At 42.8% G+C, this 21,990-nt stretch overlaps 1 protein-coding gene across 1 annotated transcript in view; it reads right to left on the bottom strand.

Annotated features, from left to right (window-relative positions):
* The window catches only part of ddx31 (DEAD (Asp-Glu-Ala-Asp) box polypeptide 31), a 125,129-nt gene that overhangs the window by 52,002 nt on the left and 51,137 nt on the right, over positions 1–21,990 (bottom strand). Inside the window, exons 16-17 of the mRNA XM_038782410.1 lie at positions 10,141–10,280; positions 384–462 (exon numbers count right to left, since the gene is read on the bottom strand). Of these exons, the coding sequence (XP_038638338.1) occupies positions 384–462; positions 10,141–10,280 (219 nt within the window). The remainder of the gene's footprint in view (positions 1–383; positions 463–10,140; positions 10,281–21,990) is intronic.

Below are 21,990 nucleotides of genomic sequence, written 5' to 3'. Positions count from 1 at the left end.
GTAGTTACATTTGGGGAGGGAAGTATTTTATTTGTTCTCTGATATACCACTTTTCCAAGTTGTGGGCATCTGGAATAAATTCACACATTGAAAAAAAACAATTGTTTATGGCAACATCAAAACCAGGCAGTTTAGTCGTAGTTCATATGGTGATTGAAAACCAACTGATCATAAACTTTGGGAAATTAACTGCCATTATTGTTGTCCAGGACAAGGTCTACAAAGTGCTGAAGGTCTTATACCTTCTGCCGTTACCCTATCAGGAAGTATCAGCTGTCTTTACCCTATCAGGAAATCTCAGCACTCTTAACACAAGATCCTCAATATAATCATGTCTGAATACAATGTTGCAATGTAGAAGGAAACAAAAAAAAATCACAAACCTTGGGTCTGGATCGTTTTCTTGTAAAGTGCTCCACCAAAAGTGTTGAAAGTATGCCCTCCATTTTCATTTCAGAGACACTGAAGAAACAGAAAAATAAATATATTTCCTTTGACAGCTAGTAGTAACAGCTATTGCTGTTGAGATTTATTCTTCCAAGGGAGTTGGGAAGACATGAAGATGGGATTAATTTGCTCATCAGACCAATTTATTTTTGCACCAATCCCATTATTTGTGAAGTTTTAAAAACAAAAATTAAAGTACCCAATTCTTTCTTTCCCCCAATTAAGGGGCAATTTAGCACGGCCAATCCCAGCATATCTTTGGGTTGTGGGAATTAGACCCACGCAGACACGGGGAGAATGTGCAAACTCCACACGGACAGTGACCTGGGGTTGAGATTGAACCCGGGTCCTCAGCGCCGTTTTATTCGTGAAATTCTACCAAGTTATGATCGCTCTTACCTACAGACTCATTTACGATGAGGTAATTTATTAACCCCGCTTCATTACCAGGTCCAAAATAGGCTGTTCCCTGGTTGGTTCCAGAACATATTGATCTGACAAATTGTTCCAAATATCTACACATCTACTTAATGCCTCTAGGCTTCAGCTCCTGGGTCTATCCCAGGCTCCCTCTCTTGGACCTCTCTTTTTTTCATTAAAGGCCAATACACCTCCTGCCTCATTGCACTGAATTCCCTCATTTTTAAAAATTCCCAGATTTAAGCACTCGGCCTCACTGCATTTCATGTGAATAAATGTAGTTTTGTTTGCTATTCGGTTATACCCCTCATATTTTTTGCATCCTTGTACCGTTATTTCTACTTTGGTCACCATTTTCTTTAAAATTTCTCTACTGCCTGCTATTGTTTTTCTTTTAGTTTGCAGATTGCCCCTTTTTCCTCTTTTAACATCAAGTTATTCAACATCCTGTGTCAGGCTGTTCTAAATCCACGTTTCCTCATTAACTATGCATGTGTCTGGGGTACATTTAAGTGAAATGTACTGTACGACAATTATTGCAAAAGGTTAATGAAAACATCATGGATTAAAATGGTGGGGAGGAGGGGGTAATAGTGATAGCACTGATGATTCCATGCCATTCTCTCCTGGCAGCCTGCCAGGCACCAATCTCCAAGATATTTGAACTGAATCATAGCAGGAAGCCATCATTTAAGTGCCCGTGCCAGGCTTAAGCCACACTTGTCTTAATGAATCAGTGAATGAGCAATCACAGAGCTGAGAAATTGCAAGGCTGGCTGTGGAGCTTCTGTGAGCAGTTCACAAACAGAGCATGATGTACGCGATACAGCAAAAAGGGCGATGGGGGAGTGCGGTGGAGACCCGTGCAACACAAGAGTATACTACCCGAGTTTTCAAATTTATATTCAATGTAAGGTATTGTGAGCTAGCATAATCATGAAATGAAAATTCTTCCCCAACACCAGGGGGAAACAATAATGGCGTTTCTCAACTGCTGTGCAAAAAGATTTTAATTGTAATTTTGATTAGAATTGCTAATTAAAAATGGTCATAGGCCATCCTGACCAGCAATAAGTGCAGCCCGAGGCAAAAAGCCAATGGCACTGACAGCAGCAGGATAGCAGGTGGTCTATTCGATTGACCTGCTCATCCTTCTTCCTGATTGGAGGGAATATGAAAGCAAGGCAGCAGTCCAGATTATTTAGTTACAGGCTCCGCTGATTTGTGTGTATTGCTTCAATAAAACTCACACCTGAATAGGAAATGCATGTGCAACTTTAAATCTTATGTGCAAAATAACAAACACATTTCCAGGTATACCCATCAGCTCCAGATCACTGCTCCATTTAACACATCCTTTCCAAGGGTCTGAAAACCCTACAGCTTCATACCACCGCAGGACTTCCTTCCTACAATGGGCATTTACATTTACACATCCACTAACCATTATTTATTGATTTATTTTCTGTTCTATTCACTGTTGGTAATGGTCTGCCCAACTGGCTTTACTCGGGTTTTCAAATGAGCACTTTTAGCAGCTATCCTACACTCATTCACATTATTTACTTATTTAGGCATATACAAGCTCACTTTTGCACAAATCCATGAACAACCACCCACACATATCTGCTGCTCCAAGCGGACTTCAGTGATCTTTACACTGAAATTTTCCAACTGACGAGAACCTGGAGCAAGAGTAAAAACAGATAAAAATCCTGCCTCCAAACTCCTCACTGATATATAAAGATTAGAAGTGACTTGCTAGTTCTTTTTAATAACATTCCAGATAAGAGACTTTCTTTTGTATTTTATGCTGTTGCTATTAATAACCATTTCCACAAACCTCTGCTACTGACACAGTGCATGATCGTTGCCATCAATGAGAAGCAGCTTTCCCCTCTTTCGCCCAAATTACTGACACCAATGCTTCAATGCTTTTGTAGCTTTCTCCTCGTTTCCCTTCACCCGGTAAATCAACTTAAACAGTACAGCGCAAGCAAATTGGGAGAAAAATGTAACTCCAAACAAATTAGACACTTAGCCTTGTCAACATATTATTGTGTCCAGAGGGTGGTTTTAACCCATGTACTTGAGTCACAGAAATTAGATTTCACTGCAAAGCTGCTTTCAATTTATTTTCATTCTGAACCTAAACTGCAGTTACCCAACAATTAATTGGAAACCAACAACATTCCTAAGCAGTCGGGTATGTGATTTTAGGCCAACCAAGGTAAACTTTATGGACTTCAAAAGCAGGAAGGCTTTGGATTGAGAAAGTGAAAGGCCAATTAGATCGAGTTACTGGACAAGGCCACAACATTTATGATAATCATGTTCACAATGAAATAGGAATTTTGAATACATGGGAAAACTTAAAATATATCCCCTTTTCCAAAAGTAAACCAGATAACTTAAAAGATTACTGAAAAGTTTTGAATTTTCCCATTGCAAGTTTACCCTCTCATGTACTTTTGCTTTAATGACTGTTATAAAGGGAGGTTAAACAACGTAGACTACAGTGGACAAGCTATGCAGCAAACAGATGACAGCTGAGTTTACGATCAGTGCTGGGAACCATACACGCCTGACTCAGTGAATGAATGAGCGGACAGTGAAAGCTGATGAATTGCACCAATGATCCATAAAGGCAGTTTGCAGCATGGTGCAACACACGCCGTCAAAATAAATTGCTGTCCAGTATTATAAGCAGAGCATTATGGAGACAGTTCTGACAATTTAATTTAAGATTTGGGCCAAAAACCCAGTATGTAGTTTTTTTGCCTGGTAGAGGACAGTAACAGAATGCTTATAAAGGATTTGCTGTCTGCATCATCTTTGCAATACAACTCACTGACCAATACTAATACAAGACTCCTCAACACGCAGAGTTTACTAAATAACAATTAAATAACTTATGAAAATTAGTGTAATCGCTTTTCAATATAAGCATTTGCTCAATGCTGAGCATGATTTTGTCAATCCAAAGTACACTTCTGATACAAATTTACTGAAGCTGTGATATTTTGGACTGGTGCAATTGCTAGTCAGAGCATGGTAAAACAGTATAATATTGATCCCATTCCAGCGGATCAAATCGCTCTGGTCCTAAGTATGTCTATCAAAATGACACAAAAAAAAGCTTGTCAGACTGTGCAAACTACATTATTTTTTATTTTTATAAATTTAGAGTACCCAATTCATTTTTTCCAATTAAGGGCAATTTAGCGTGGCCAATCCACCTCACCTGCACATCTTTGGGTTGTGGGGGTGAAACCCACTGAAATACGGGGAAAATGTGCAAACTCCACACGGACAGTGACCCAGAGCCGGGATCGAACCTGGGACCTCGGTGCCGAAAAGTACATTATTTAAAGGATCGAGCCTGGGACCTCGGTGCCAAAAAGTACATTATTTAAAGGACCATCATTTGTAACAGAGCTAACCCCATTCTTGATTCCTGACCTACCAGACTATGATCCAATTTCCAACTCCCTTCTCTGTTCCAAAACCCTTGAATGTGCTGCTTCCCGAATCCTGTCCTGGTATGACTGACATGCAACTCCAGACCCACACATATGATTCTCTCTTAATTGCCTCTGGAATGTCCCAGCAAGCCACTGAGTTTAAGGGCAATTAGCAATGGGCAATACTAATGGCCCAACCAGCAACACCCAGAACACATGAATTAAATTATTTTTGGATGTTTTTAAAAATAGATTTAGAGTACCCAATTTTTCTTTTCCAATTAAGGGACAATTTAGCACGGCCAATCAACCTACCCTGCACATCTTTGGGATGTGGGTGTGAACCCCACGCAGACACGAGGAGAATATGCAAACTCCACACGGACAGAGACCCAGGGCCTGGATTTGAACCCGGGTCCTCAGCGCCATATGCCGCAGTGCTAACCATTGCACCACCGTGCTGCCCCGTTTTAGTTAAATTTTTAACATTTCATACAAAATTACAAACCAAACCAACAAATATCTTGAACCAAACATCAACGCAATACAAATCCCCCCAGAACCTTCCAACCCTTCGAACAGTTAAAAGTGACCTATTCTCTGAAATACAATATAAACAACTGCCCTTCCTGGTAGTACTCTTCCATCGACCCCCTCAGTGTGTTTGGTCTTCGCAAGGTACAAAAACCCGGTCAAATCCCCTAACCACACCCAGGCACTTGGCGTTGTTGCCAATCTCCAGCCAGCAGGATACATGGAGGATACACCTCCGTGCCACCAACGAGGCAAAGCAAGGATATCCGCCCCCAGGTGTACTGCCTCCCCCACGACCCAGAACAGGAGAGAACCCTCTCCAATAAGGAAGATGGCAGCACCATCGGGAAACCCGGAAAAAACCTCTTAACAAAGCTCCGTACCTGGTGGTACCGAAACATATCCGAGCCCAACAGCCCAAATTTCTCCTTCAGTTCTCCAGGCTGACAAACCGCCTATCTAAAAATGAATCCCCCACTCTCTGTAGTCCTCTCGCCCTCCATTCACCAAATATGGCATTTAATCTTGCCGGTTCGAACAAATGGTTAGCATAAATGGGAGCTAATATTGAAGCTATCCCCAAATGCTGGCGGAGTTGCCTTCATATTTTTAGCGTGGACACCAGCTACCGAAATGGCAACCCTCACAATCTGGCTCTCCTTCCTGATCACCAACTACAAAATATTCACTCTTCCCTTTGTTCAACTTGTAACTAGAGAAGGCACCGAAGTGTTGCAAAATACCCATAATATTCCCTGTAGACGACCCCAGGTCCCTAATGTACAGCAGCAAATCGTCAGCATATAACACCTTAGGTTCCACTCCACCTCTAATGACGCCACTCCACCCATTTGAGGCCCTCAAAGCAACAGCTAACGACTCAATTGCCAATGCAAACAACAAGGGAGACATCAGACACCTCAGCCTTGATCCCCGGTGCAATCGAAAGGGCCTGGAGCTCATGGTGTTGGTACAAACACTAGCAAACGGGTCCCACACACAACAACCCCATCTACAACACAAACCCAGGACCAAATTCAAACCTCTCCAACACCGCAAAAACGTACCCTCAACTCCACCTTCTCAGAGCCAATAATACAATTATCTCTGGTATCTATATGGGAGAGTGTAGAACATAATAATAATGGAGAGATTTCCCCTCGATTTTGTGGAAGGCGCAGAAGGTGGTGATCTGGGGAGAGATCTTAATTTTGTATCTGTTGGAGGAGATACTAGAGGTGGATTGTGGGTATGTAGAGACCCGACCCCGGAGCTTTTGGTATGCAGGAAAAAAAACTGCAAATGCAGTTTGACTTACTGTCCACTGACAGGACCGTGCGGCAACTGAGGTGGGCGAAAGGAGTGGTGTACGAGTATGGGAAGACGACCAGCTGGCTCTTGGCTCACCAATTAAGATGGCTGATCCCCGTGCCTCAACAAGGCCTCCTCCATGACCTTCAGCATCTTCTCTTGCTCCTTCACAGCTTTGGCAGTCTTGCCTAGCTGCTCTCATATCAGGCTCAACGCCGCCTTGATGGTGGCTTTAAACAATTCTTTAACCTCCTTCCCTTGTTACTCAAAAAGGCCATCCATCTGTCTGCCAAACGTCTCCAACTCCTGCACCATCGCCCCAGCCAGTGTTTCTAATGTGATGGGTGTGGCCACCTCCACCATCTTCCCCCCCCAGATTTCTGATGGGGAGATTGTTGAGGTTAGGGATTGGGAGGGTAGAATGGTCTCTGCCCTGGGGAAGGTGAATGGAGTGTTTAGGGCCTTTTATGAGCGGTTGTATAGATCGGGGGATCTGGAGGTGCCATTGGGCCTGGAGGAGATCCAGGCAGCATTGAAGCATATGCAGCCAGGGAAAGTTACCGGGGCCGGGTGGGTTCTCAGTGGAATTTTATAAGAAGCTTGGATCCGTTGTTGCTAGGTATGTTTAGGGAATCTTTGGCATTGGGACACCCTCCCACAGACACTGGGGCAGACGTCCATCTCGCTGCTCCTGAAGAAGGATAAGGACCCCACAGAGTTTGGGTCGTATCCTCTGATCTCTCTGTTAAATGTTACTGGCCATGGTCCCACCCAAAAAAAAGGCTTAAGCCTCCAGAAAACAATTCCCCCAACATCCTAGAAAAACAAGAACAAACAACGTAACACACTACTATATTGCACAGCACCACCTTTGCCTTAATGAAGGTTGCTCGCCGCTTCGCCAGTTCGATACAAATGTCCTGATAGATCCGCACCACATTCCCGTCCCAATCGATGTTCTGATTCTTCTTGGCCCACTCCAGTCCTGCTCCTTCCTCTGGTGCCTGGATCTGCCCCAGCCAGTGTTTCTAATGTGATGGGTGTGGCCACCTCCACCATCTTCCCCCCCCCCCCCCCCCCCCCCGCAGATTTCTTTGTCGGGCTACCAGGCGGGGTTTCTTTCCCATGGCCATTTTTGACGAGACTTTTTACATTCCTCAGTGAAATTTCCTTCTCCACACCAATCCCTGGGTTAGAACCCAGAATCTCGCGAAAATAACGGGGCAGAAAGGATCAAAATACTGGGATCCTGGGCAGCACGGTGGCCTAGTGGTTAGCACTATCCTCATGGCGCTGAGGTCCCAGGTTCGATCCCGGCTCTGGGTCACTGCCCGTGTGGAGTTTGCACGTTCTCCCCGTGTCTGCGTGGGTTTCGCCCCCACAACCCAAAAATGTGCAGAGTAGGTGGATTGGCCACGCTAAATTGCCCCTTAATTGGAAAAAATTATTGGGTAATCTAAATTTATTTAAAAAAAAATACTGGGATCCTGGTTGGAGCCAGCGCTTGCGTGACCTGCTTTCACATGCCGTCACCACAAGTCCATCCGATGAATTAATAATAAAATAAACATATTTTTTGCATTTTCATGTTTAATGTCTTCAAATCAGGTTTCTGACTTTGCCACAACACTGGACCTGCCTTTTCTAATGTCACAAATCATTGTGATGTATTAGCTTTCCCTCTAATCCTAAACTTCAATGCAGCCTTTGACACAGCAAACAACACCATACTCCTCCCCTTTCTGTCTTCTGTTAGTCTGGATTTGCATTCGCTTGGTTGCTCTCATACACGATTGTAGCCAGAACATCTCTGGCAATGATTTTTCTCCGTGATGGCATACACTGTGACTGTTCCAAGGTCTTTGCATTGTCAGACTGATTGTTCAATGAGCTCCAACTTCTTCTAGTTAAATTTTAGGACGAGTGAAGCTGTTGTCTATGGATTCTTCCAGAAATTCCAGGCCCCTCCGCAAACATTGCCACAGGCCAAACCAGATTGTTTGTAATCATGACATCTTAACCCTGAGATGAGCTTTCAATCCCACACATTCTCCATCCCAAAGATTGCCTATGTCCACTTCCATCACATCTACTGCTGAATTGCTCATCAATGCACAATTACCTCCAGATTCAAGTATTTAACAATCTACTCGTCGACTTCCGATCTTCAGCTCATCCAAAGCTCTGCTGCTTGTATCCAATCTGGCTCATCTTTGGTCCCTGTCTTGATAGCCTACATTGAGGAGGGGTGGTGGCATAGTGGTACTGTCACTGGATTATGTCCCCAATTTCTCTGTTCCTCTACTGCCCATTTATGCAACCACCCACCTCCATCCACCATTCACACAGTCCAGGTTCTGGAATTCCATATTAAACTCTCCACCTCCCTCTCCTTTTAAAAGGCCACTTTAAAACTCATCCTTCCTAATATCTCCATCTTTCTTTACTGTCTAATAATTTCTTTGGGACCTTTTTATATAATATGCAGCTACCTGCTATTATATAAATTGGGTGTGAAAATTCAAATGGATTCCTAATACAAGACTCTCTCATTCTACTTTGCTTTAGCATCAGGCCAGATCCAGGCGCTGAATTCAGGCAACTGTCATCATAACTGTAGTGCAAACGTAGCTTTAGATACATCTCAGTTCTAAAATGAGACACCATTTGAGCTCATTGCTGTTATCATCAAACTGGAGTTTCAATTTCTGTTCAATTATTTTTCTTCTTTGAGCAACTAACTATCCACAAAATAGTACACAACATTTGGTATTGGAAAGGAACAAGGTTAGGGAAACCACACCTAATAATAATGATAATAATCGCTTACTATCACAAGTAGGCTTCAAGGAAGTTACTGTGAAAAGCCCCTAGGTTTGGTTGTGCCTAAAGTCAGCACTTGGCATGGACAATAGTTTCACTTCGACACTATTTTCCAACATAGCCATCTCTTACTTTGAAAATTAATCAAATCACAAATTCAGCAAAAAAGAACACCTGGCTCAGGACAATATCTAAATATTTGACATTATTTATTACATACAAAGATACAACTTCCATTTCAACTATTATTTTAGCTTATAGTGCCGAATTTTCTGTTTAGAAGGGCTTTGATAGACATGAAAAGTTGATTTGAAGAGTGACTGGACTGTTCTATATAATTTTCAAACTAAATTTCACACCACTGCAACCGATTATGCACCAGATTCTGAGTATTCCAGTCTTAGCCACAAGGCTAACCAGGTTTTTCCAACTGATTAAATGTATTTCTGGAGGCTTCATCACACGACTTGCCTCCAGTCATTCATGGGCCAATATGTTCACCTTTGTGATGTACTGCATTCCTACACCCAATTGGAAAGCAAAAAGACTCAGTATCTAATCGGATGGGGCATGACCATCATCCCAACAGCCTTTCCCCTCTCACCATATTAAAAAAAAAACTTTTTCATCTGAACTAAAGAGAAAAGTTCAAAGACAATAAAAAATATATATTTTTTAATGCCACTGTGATTTAGCTCTAGGATTGCACTCAGTAGTGATTGACCTTCAACTCCTGGAATCACCAGGCCAACCCTGGAGATTTGGCAACTCTATTGCTGACAGGTCAACAAGCAGTAAGTAAAGTCACCATAGTCTCAGATGACCATAGGCTGCTTTCCCTTTTGAGGGGAAAAGCTGACTGGTGATGATTTAACCTGAGGATCGCTACACCTCAGGCGAGGGGCAAGATTGAGATGAATAACCTCAGCTGCCTCGGGAATTGAACCTACGCTACTGGCCTTGCTCTGCATCACAAGCCAGCTGTCTAGCCAAGTGAGCTAAACCGGCCTCCAGTAAACAAGCAACCATAGCAGAAAAGGAATACTCCACCATATAAAATAACTTCAATTAATTAGACAGTTGAATAAAAGAGTACCAGAAAATTTTTTTTATTTGTTCCGTCCTGTTTGATATTACTGACCTGATATGGTGAGACACAAGAATATTTGCATATTCTGCTTCGGAGGGAGTGAGGAAAAGGAGACTATTTCCACAGGATCCAATCCGGGCTGTCCGGCCCACTCGGTGAACATACTCTGCAGGCGAGGTTGGAACATTATACTGTAAAACAGAAAAAAAGAAAAATGCTTTTAATATTTATTCATTCCCCCAAACAAGGCTAAGTGGGGTTAACGCTTTCTCTTTTACTGAAAAATGGGACAAATTTCCAAGGGCCTGCAGCTGCTTCCAGCCGTTCCAGGTAGTACGTTGGCCACTGCCATGTCAGTAAGGCTACTGACGTGGTCTTATTTTGCTACGGGTGGGAAACAAACTGAAACCAGCAGGTTCCTTTAGATAGTTATAATCCTCCAATGGTTTTTGAAATGTGGACTCTCTACAGAAATGGAAGAACCAATTGCAACAATGGTCCTCAATCATCTAATGAATCCGCACCTTCTGGGACATCAAAAAGTTAATTACTATACCTGTAGAGCAGCACTTGAGTGAGTGTGTGTTGCGTACATGTGTGTAATGGTTCAAGAATAGAGAAGAACTTGTTTCAATTACCATGCCTTTATGTTCTGAAAGTGTTGTCCTGAAGCAATGTGAGCAGGTAATTGCTGAAAAGGCCATGGATTTGATACCTCAAATCTGTTCCTCCATTCAATTAGATCCTGTTTGATCTGCACTTCAAGTCCATTTCCCCACCTTTGCCACACATTCCTCAATAAGCTCATTTAACAAGAATCTTTTCTGCTCAGTCTTGAAAATTTCAACTGATGCAGCAAATCCCCAAATAAGAAAAGGAGACACAAAAGTTAGTTACCCCACTGAAAGGAAAATATGAATCCTATTACATGAAGAAACTGACAGCATATGGCAAACCAGTGGAGAGAGAACCTGGAAGGTGTTGGGATGCAGAGAATTATCAATTTACTTATTTTTCCTCTGTTCTACGATCTGCACATTATATGGTATTAGGAGAGGCAAGTGCCGTATGCTCGTGTTGTTTCTTTCGAATTATCCAATTCATCTCATTCCCCTAATCTTTCCCCATAATCCTGAAGTTTCCCTTTTCAAGCATATGTCCAATTCTTAACACATGTATTCAGCATATCCATGTCACTACTGGTATAAGTAATTACAATATTATACTCAAATAGATAACTATGCTTCGGCACTCAATGTCCATCTGATTCCTTTAGTTAAATAGGAATCTAGTGGTTCACCATATAAACTGGAAATCAACACCCACCTGAGCAGCAACTATCATCCATCTCACTATGAAGTTGAGAAATAATGAGATAATGAGACTTTAAGCACTGTTGAGGAAGGTGCAACAATGGTGAGGTTAATGAAGGGTCAGCTGGGTAGAGGTGTAACATGCCAAATTTCCCTCTTGTAGTCGTATGACACTAAGCCCTGGTGGGCCTGGTTTTGAACCAAGGTTACTAGAACATCAGCACTGCATTTCAAGGTCAGTTGTGCTTACGCACACTGTTTGAAGATAGCCTGTGTAGCACAGGGGAGACCAATACCGGTGTCCTCATTGTCTCTCACAAGTGACATTAATGCAGGCAATGGTTCTCTCCATGTAATCTGAATTGACAAGTGTTGCAACTGATTATACCAAGAATCACAGCAACTCCAAAAAAGGATCAAAAGAATGTCAGAATGATCTGTATTTAAAACAAATGAAATCAGTTTGCTTTTAAGGAACTACAAGGACCAATTTTCATTCATGACCTACATCAATGGTTTTAATTATGAAGCTCAGAGGATACACTAAACCATCCGAGCAGCTTCTCACTTCCATTAAAGCTTTTGTGCAGATAAGTGAGCAAGTCGAAGCTGCTCAGCAACAAAATGGTCCATTGCTATTCTGGTTATTTACCTACCTATATGATGCTAAGATGACCTGTTCACATATTAATAGAGGAACAAACATATAAGCCTCATCACCGCTTGCAATGTAAAATATGTTGGAATTCAACAATATAAATTTTTGTTTAAAATAATTCAGAATAATTGATTTGGCCTTTTGGCGCAGGTAGGATTTCGGTGAATCAAACACAATGACCCATTTCTACCACCAATACATACTGAAACATAACACATCGATGATGAGCTGAGAAAGTAACTAAATAGTAGAGATACTGTGCAGATATGCGGCCAGGCAACAATCTGGAATGCACCACACAGCCCAATAAATTGGCTGCGGACAACAAAGAAAAAGGTTAGATAGAGCATTGGTCCCAGGTAACAATTATTATTCCACTTTTGAACAGCTGTGGGTGACCGTGTGGAGTTTGCATGTTCTCCCAGTGTCCTCATGGGTTCCTCTAATTTCCTCCCATGTCCAAAAATGTGCAGGTCAGGTGGGAATGCGGGGATAGGGAGAAGGAGTGGGCCTACGAGGGGTGCTCTTTCGGAGGGACGGTGCAGACTTGATGGGCTGAATGGCTTTCTTCTGCACTGTAGGGGTTCTATGGGTAGTCCCTATGCCACATTTTAAAAAGACACGCAGGATTTCAACATGAAGTTAAAAATGTGTCCCTCAAGGTTTGCAAGGTTGCTAATATGACCATTAAATAAAAATATGTTTGTCATTGAAGGGAAAAAAATGTGTACACACATGCCAAGGTTGCAGGATTGCCATTCATCTCCATGGAAACAGGAGGCAGCAATGTCACAGTTAAACTGTGGCTGAAGCCAGTGAAACAGACCCAAAATAGCCCACGCATCTTACACCTCGGACAGGTTTCAACATCTTGGCCAAGTTGTCAAGCTGTTGTAGTTATAACTGCTTATTTGTGAAAGCAAATAATTACTCCCAAAAGGTCACCTTCAGCGGGCAAAGATCCTGAGTGTGCAAACTTCCGATTCCTCCACCCACAGGTACTCTGAAAGGAATATTCTAGTCACCCCCCCTAGATTGCAATTACAGCCCAATTTCACTGTTCAATTCCTGGGAAATATTTAACCAGTATGCACAATATGATACAATCTCACTTAGATAATCTCACTGAGATGGCAGGGAAGGTACTCGGTTTCATGGGAAATACAGTCCTGGAGTTCATTACCGCTCCCACTATGACATTTAGTGTTGTAGAATCCTCACCATGGAGCTCATTGGGAAGGCACAGCCTTCAGTTTAACACCTAATTTGAAAAGGTAATACCACAGGGGATGCAGTCAAATAACACAATTACTTTAAAGACAGCAGACAAATTAGATGAAATACAAATTCAAAACTTCTGTGTATTTAACTTTAGCCAACCCACACAAATTTAAATTTCCTGTAAATCAGCACAATTGTCTGTACCAAACCCACAGAGGCTTATAGCACAGGTCTTTCAAACCTGTCCAGCAGTGACAACTTTATGCTGGAGCAATCATGGTCCTACATTCTCCTCTGATTGAATAATTATCCACTTTGCTCTTACAGGACGCAGTATTCTCTACCTCAAATGTTCTTAGCAGTAAATTATTCCATTTCCTAATAACCCAACACACTAAGAAATGTCTCCTACCCTCTTATCTTTCCTCTCAGTCTTTCAATATCCACTTATCTTTTCCTGCTTAGGTAGAAATTGTCCCAGCATCTTTAAGCCTCCTCTGATGACCTTTTGGTTTTCCTAATCTTGGTGAACCTGCACTCTACTGTCTATGGTTTTATTTTCTGTTCTAGAACAGGGCATTCAAATACTGCACACAGTATTTCAACTTTAAAGAGCACTTTTGTAAATTTACCATCATCGCTTTTATTCTTTAATTCTATACCTTTATGGTTTTACCTATAGGCACCTGCAGAATATTGTGCATCAGATGCCTCAAGGTTTCTCTGTTTATTCGTGCCCTTCAGCATTGTTTCATTTTGTGCATACATCCAGTAACCTCTTGGAAGGGTTTTCCTTCCAAGATGAACTATTTCAAACTTCTCCACATTAAAGCACATCTGCCACCTGTCTGACCATCCCACAAACCTTCAAGTATTTAGCAAACATCCTCACGATTTGCCCAATCCCTAACTTTTGTGTTGTCGTCAAAGTTTGAACTAGTGTTTCGTGGACCAAAAATGGATCCAAGTGATTCCTGGGTTGCACGACGTCTAACCCGTCTCTACTCCCAATAACATTCAAATTCAAACCCTTGGTTTCCTGTCCTGAAATGATTTCTCATTCACACTGCTATATTTTTCAACTGCACATGAATTATTGTAACAAGCCTGGTATGATTTTTGCAGAGTGCAGCAGCAGGCGGGAAGGATGGTGTGGAAGACACCGGCCCAAATAGCAGCTTCCTCCGCTGTAGCATTAGGGACTTAGAAAAAAATATCCCAAGGGCTGGTCCTACGATGTCCTACCGGCTGGGCTTGCTCAATCGTAACTTATGTTCCAAAATATTGGAGCACCCGTTTTAAAGGGTGCTCTGATACAAACATTTAAAAATAGAATCCCCCACTGCCCGCGACTGCCAGAGAGCAGTGCCAGGGGGTGGGGAAAGATATGGCCTGGGCGGGCATGACCTTCACTCCCTTAAAGCAGAGGGATTCAGAGGAGCCAAAAGAATACAACAGTGTGAGAAAGAGCGAGATTGAGAGCGGTGCCGCAAGGATAAAAGAGTGTGAGACAAGAGTGAAGTGCTGCTTGGAGTTTGGAACTCCTGAGGTGACATCAGGATTCAAAAGCGATGCACGGCAAGTGGAAGCAGCGGATTGGGCGAGTATGGTCAGGTAAGTATTTACTACTTTCATCACTTATAGCTTGTGAGATCTGTATAGTTTGTAAGGGCTATACTCTGAAGTAATGAGGACCGGGGAGAAGGACCCTTGAGTAATTGATGTTTTTGATTTTGTGTCTTCCAAAAGGTTAAATTCAAAGGGTCAATTAATGGCAGGAGGGGTCAAAGCTGTTGCATGCTCCTCCTGCTCTATGTGGGAAGCCAGGAACATTTCCTGTGCGGGGCCAGCATGTGCACAGGAAGTGTCTCCAGTTGCAGCTCCTGGAAGCACGGGTTTCGGAGCTGGAGCAGTTGCTGAGACCACAGTGGAACATCTGTGAAACGGGGAGTATTGTGGATAGTACGTAAAGAGAGGTGGTCATACCGCAGGCTAAGACTCCATAGGCAGGAATGGAATGTGTGACCACCAGGCAGAACAAAAGGATAAAGCAGGCATTGCAGGAATCTCCTGCTGCCATTCACACAAGAGAGGGGGTGGTCCTGGGCTTAACTTTAGGTAACAAAGCCAGGCAAGTGGTTAAAGCATCAGTGGGGGAGAAGTTTGCACACAGTGGTCAGAACACCATTAGTTTCAAGATTGTAATGGAAAAGGACAAGGATGGGTCTGAAATCAAAGTTAGAAACTGGGGAAGGCTGTATTAATAAAATCAGAAATGATTCGGCAGGATGAACTGGGAGCAGACACTTTCAGGTAAACTTGTAACAGAACAGTGGGATGTATTCAAGAAGGATTTAGGGAGAGTACCGGGCCAACATGTTCCAATAAAGAAAAAGGATGGGACCAACAAATCCAGTGGATATTGAGTGATAAGGAGCATTGGTTTTTAAAAAAAGGAGGCTCATGGCAAATATCATGTGTTTAACACAGAAGCCCTAGCGATGGTATAGAGTGTGCAAGAGGCAATTTAAAAAGGAAATTAGGAGAGCAAAAAGGAGACATGAAAGGATGCTGGCAGGTAAAATAAAGGAAAATCCTAAACTGTTTGACAAGTACATTAAGGTTAAAAAGATAACTAGTCCACTAAGGACCACAGTGGTAATTTGTTATGTGGGACAGTGTGGGTATAGAAATCAGGGAGAAGGACTGTGATAAAATTAAAGAAATTAACAGAGAATCATTGAGGTTTACAGCATGAAAACAGGCCCAGCATGAAAGCAGCCCTTCAACCCAACTTGTTCATGCAGTCCAGTTTTTACCACTAAGCTAGCCCCAATTGCCTGAAATTTGGTCCATAACCCTCTGTACCCAGCTTTCCCATATAACTGTCTAAATGCTTTTTAAAAGACAAAACTGTACCTGCCTCAACTGCTGCATCTGGCAGCTCGTTCCAGACACTCACCACCCTCGACCCCTCTTACTTTAAATCTACGCCCTCTAGTTTTAGATTCCCCGACCGTTGGGAAAAGGTGTTGACTATCTACCTTATCTACAGAGGAGGCTATGAGTGGTCTGGCAGGCTTAAAAGTAGTGAAATCTCCAGGGCCGGATGAAATGTATTCCAAGCTGTGAGGCAAGGAATAAGCAGGGACGTTGGCAATAATTTTTAATTCCTCTCTGGCCACAGGAGAGGTGCCAGAGGACTGGAGGATAAGAAATGTGGTACCATTATTCAAGAAGGGAGGAAGGGATAAACCAGGAAACTACAGGCCAGTCAGTCTATCATCAAGTGCTGGGGAAACTATTGGAAGCAATTTTGAGAGACAGAATTAATCTGTATTTGGAGAAGCAGCGATTAATCAAAAACAGTCAGCATGGTTTTGTTAAGGCCTTGCCTGACCAACTTAATTCAATCTTTCAAAGAGGTGACCAGGTGTGCAGATGAGGGCAATGCATTTTATATAGTTACTTGAACTTCAGCAAGGTTTTTGAGAAGGTCCCACATGGGAGACTGATAACGAAGGTAAGACCCCTGGGATCCAAGGAAATTTGGTACATTGGACCAAAATTAGCTGAGTGGCAGGAATCAGAGGGTGATGGTCAAAGGGTGTTTTGCTGAATGGAAGCTGTGTCCAGTGGGGTCCCGCAAGGATCACTGTTGGAGCCCCTGGTGTTTGCGGTTTATATTAATGATTTAGACTTGAATGTAGGAGGGTTGATCAGTAAGTTTGCAGATGATACGAAAATTGATACGGTGGTAAATGGTGAGGAGGTTAGCCTTAAATTACAGGAGGGTATAGACAGGCTGGCCAAATGGGCTGATCAGTGGCAAATGGAATTGGATCCGGTTAAGTGTGACGTGAAGCACTTGACCAGGACAAACAAGGCAAGAGAATACATGATGGACGGTAGGCCCCTGGGAAGCACTGAGAATCAGAGGGGCCTTGGTTGTGCATGTACAATGGCCCCTTAAGATAGCAGGGCAAGTGGATAAAGTGGTTAAGAAGGCATATGGTACACTTGCTTTTATTAGCCGAGACAAAGTTTAAGAGCAGGAAGGTTATGCTGGAACTGTATAAAATGTTGGTTAGGCCACAGCTAGAGTCTTGTGCGCAGTTACAGAATCCACGTGATCTGCACGTTAGCGACCTTTAAGACTTATCTGGATAGGCACATGAACAGATGGGGTATAGAAGGATACAGGTCTAGATAGGACACGTGATTGGCGCAGGCTTGGACGGCCGTAGGGTCTGTTCTTGTGCTGTATTGTTCTTTGATAGAGGACTATGATAATACTGAAAAGGAGATTTACCAGGATGTTGCCTGGACTGGAGAGTTTTAGTTATGAAGAGAGACTGGATAGGCTGGGGTTGTTTTCCTTGGATCAGAGGCGACTGAGTGGGCTCATGTTTGAGATGTATAAAATTATGAGGGGCATAGAAGAAACTGATCCCTCCACCAGAGGGAAAAATGACCAGGGGGCACAGATTTCAGCGAAGGGGCATAAGGTTTAGAGAAGATGCAAGGAAAAACTTTTTCATCCAGACGGTTGTGGGAGTCTGGAACTCACTGTCCGAAAAGGTGGTGGGGACAGAGACCCTCATAACAAGTATTTCAATGTGTACTTGCGATGCAAAGGCATAAAAGGCTATGGGCCAGGTGCTGGAAAATGGGATTAGAATTCTTAGGTGTTGTTTTTGACTGGCGCAGACGTGATGGGCCAAAGGGCCTTTTCTGTGTTGTAGACCCCTATGATTATGAACCCTGCAAAACAGATATACCGCTTTTTGAGGTCTTGTTGGGGGGGGGAAACAGCCTCTCATGTTAACCTCCGATCATAACACTGTAATAAAAACTAGAAAGCAAGTCTTGACTTCTCCAACTTTCTAAGTTTGTGTTCAAATGTCACAGGACAGTATGGTAGCACAGTGATTAGCACTGCTGCTTCACAGCTCCAGGGACCCGGGTTCAATTCCCGGCTTGGGTCACTGTCTGTGCGGAGTTTGCACATTCTCCTCATGTCTGCGTGGGTTTACTCCGGGTGCTCCGGTTTCCTCCTACAAAAGTTCCTTGTTAGGTGAATTGGATATTCTGAATGCTCCCTCAGTGTACCTGAACAGGTGCCACATTGTGGCGACAAGGTGATTTTCACAGCAACTTCATTGCAGTGTTATTGTAAGCCTACTTGTGACACTAATAAAGATTATTGTTCTCCAATATTCAGTGCCACCTGTATCCCCTTTATGTTTGTATATATGTGTAGTGTATCAAATAACTTTGGTCTATTAAATAATTAAAGCTTCAATTCTAACTTAAGCACTGGAGATCATTACGTTTTCCTAACATCTCAGGGAAAAACAGCAAAAGCCAAATTCGTCACATGGCTCAGCTGCATAGGGGAGGAGTAAAGTGTGGTAATGCAATAGTTATGGGGATTCAATTGTAAGGGCTGTAAACGAGACTCCAGGATGATTTTTTGCCTCCCTGGTGCTCGGGTCAAGGGATTCTCAGAGCTGCTACAAGATATTCTGGAGTGGGAGCGTGAACAGCCAGTGGTTATGGCACATATTAGTCCAAACATAGGTATAAAAAAGGCATGAGGTCCTAAAAGCAGAATATAGGGAGGTAGCAAGCAAGTTGAAAAATAGGACCTCAAAAAGTCTTAGGATTGATACCAGTGCCATGTGCTAGTCAGAGCAGAATATATCAGAATATATCAGATGGATACATGGCTGATGAGTGGGAGGGGTTCTGAGATCGGTTCTGGGGAGGTGGAACCAGTACAAACTGGGCGGGTTACACCTGGGCAGGACAGGGACTGATATCCAAGGTGGAGTATTTGCTACAGTGGTTGCAGAGGGTTTAAACTAAAATGGCAGGAGGATGGGCACATATGCAAGGAGTCAGAGGAGGGGGTTGGGGATACAGACAAGAACAAAAGACAGAAAGGGGAATAAGAAAAGGGACAAAGAAATCAAGGGCCAGATTCAAACCACGCCATAGTGAAAAATAATGAGAAAGGGACAAGGAATGCTAATAAGACAAGCCTTAAAGTTTTGTGCCTTTATGTGTGGAGCATTCGCAATAAAGTGGATGAATTAATTGTGCATATACACAAGTATGATATAGCTGGAATTACGGAGACATGGCCACAGGGTGACCAAGGATGGGAATTGGACATCCAGAGATATTCAGTACTTAGGAAGGACAGATAAAAGGAAAAAGGCAGTGGGATGGCATTACTGCTTCAAGAGGAAATTAACGCAATCGTGAGGAAGGATATGAGCTCCAATGCCATGAAATCTGTATGGATAGGACTGAGAAACACCAAAAGGCAAAAAACATAATAGTCCTCCCAAATTGTAGTGATGCTGGGAATGTTGTATGTTTTCAAGAAGGAGTTAGATATGGCACTTGGGGTTAAAAGGATCATAGGATATGGGAGGAAAAGTGGGATGATCAGCCACGTTCATAATGAATGGCGGAGCTGGCTTCAAGGATTGAACGACTTACTCCCGCTCCATTTCATGTTTATATCTTATTACATACCTTCTAAAATCTATCTATCCCACAAAAAATGCATTTACTTTAAACTATCCAGTCAATTACATATTTAATAGAACTATTAACCTGGTCAAGGACCACTTCCATTTAACAATCCTTTATTCACCTATGCATGGTTTAAATACTCAGACCATAAGACAGTGCGGAATTAGGCCATTCAGCCCATCGAGTCTGCTCTGCCATTCAATAATGGCTGATATTTTTCTCATCCCCATTCTCCTGCCTTCTCCCCATAATCCCTAATCCCCTTATTAATCAAAAACCACTGTCTTAAAACCCTTCAGTGATTTGGCCTCCACAGCCTTCTGTGGTAAAAAGAGCTCCACAGATTCACCACCGTCTGGCTGAAGAAATTCCTCCTCATTTCAGTTTTAAAGGATCATTCCTTCAGCGGTTCTAGTTTTTCCTACTAGTGAAAACATCCTCTCCACGTCCACTCTACCTAAACCTCTCCGTATCCTGTAAGTTTCAGTATGATCCCTCTCATCCTTCTAAACTCCAAAGAGTACAGACCCAGAGTCCTCAACTGCTCCTCATATAGCAAGCTCTTCATTCCAGGGATTCTAGTGAACCTCCTCTGCACTATTTCCAAGGTCAGCACATCCTTCCTTAGATACGGAGCCAAAAACAGCTCACAATACTCCAAATGGGGTTTGGCGTAATTTTACTTTGAATTATAGATTGTTTGGGTAGAATTTTAACCTCAAGAACACGTAGGTTCAGGTAAGTGGGTGGAAAGCTTGTAAAATTCTCAAACGTGATCGCCCTCACCCCGTTTCAATCTGCTGAACCCTGTGAGGCCCCCATCCTAGCCTTACCAAACATTGCTCACAAACTGCTTTCCCACCCAAAGGCAGCCTTTCAATCTGGCTGGCTTTGGGTTGGAAACCTCTTGAAAGTCCTGCAGTTAATTTCTACCGAACCGGTGAGAAACCCATACTTCCAGATCTCCCGACTGAAAACTCTACCCCCGTCTTTCCACACCCGTCTAGCGGTCTTCATTTCCCCGAGTCAATACTGGGGCCTTGAAGTTTGCCCAGAACTGTCATTAGAGTATCTGGACTGTAGTTAACCAACCAACTTGTCGTCCTTCATGATCACCTTCCAGTTCCCTAATATGATGTGACTTCATATTTATCATTTGAAAATGTAGTCCATTTCAGCTGTACCATTACAGGAAGTTATACAGCAGGGATCAGGCGTTCTCTACCTGCCCTCAGTAAAGGTCACTGGAACGCCCACTTGGAGCAAATAGACGAGGACTCAAAATGACGCACCAATGACAATGCAGTACTCCTTTAATACTGCCCCAGGTTGCCAGCATTGATAAAATGATGAAGTATTTGACCGGGAGCTTGCACTCACAATAGAATTCTGTTAACTGGATAGAGGTCTACAAAATTATGAGGGGCATAGACAGAGTGGATAGTCAGAGGCTTTTCCCCAAGATAGAGGGGTCAATTACTAGGGGGCATAGGTTTAAGGTGCGAGGGGCAAGGTTTAGAGTAGATGTACGAGGCAAGTTTCTTTTACACAGAGGATAGTGGGTGCCTGGAACCCGCTGCCGGAGGAGGTGGTGGAAGCAGGGATGATAGTGACATTTAAGGGGCATCTTGACAAATACATGAATAGGATGGGAATAGAGGGATACAGACCCAGGAAGTGTAGAAGATTGTAGTTTAGTCGGGCAGCATGGTAGGTACGGCCTTGGAGGGCCAAAGGGCCTGTTCCTGTGCTGTACTTTTCTTTGAGCCACACTGACACCACCTGATGCTGTTTGCAAAACACTGCAGGCACATGTCTTTGAATGGACAGCATCATGGTTAAAAATAAAGGTCAGATCACCCCCCGCCCTGCCCTTCACCTTCCCCCAAATAATTTCGTCAAATTTTGAAATCAGTTAGCTGGAATAGAGAAGAAAATCTTGGCAGTATTTGTTTGGGAAGAACCTCTTCACAACCAAAAAAACACAGAAATATCTGTCAGTGATGTTACTTTAAAAATACCACATGGTCGTTATCTTAGAAACATGAAAACAGGTAAATAAATGTCTAATACAGTAATTGACAAAGAGAGTAAATTCAGGATCATTTGAAAAATACTTATTCATGCTTCTAATTCGTTTTATGTGCTTTATGCTGTTTA

This window comes from Scyliorhinus canicula, chromosome 21 (genome assembly GCF_902713615.1).
Source record: "Scyliorhinus canicula chromosome 21, sScyCan1.1, whole genome shotgun sequence".
Classification (NCBI taxonomy): domain Eukaryota; kingdom Metazoa; phylum Chordata; class Chondrichthyes; order Carcharhiniformes; family Scyliorhinidae; genus Scyliorhinus; species Scyliorhinus canicula.
Note: the sequence above shows the minus strand (reverse complement) of the source record. Positions and strands in the feature narration are given on the sequence as shown.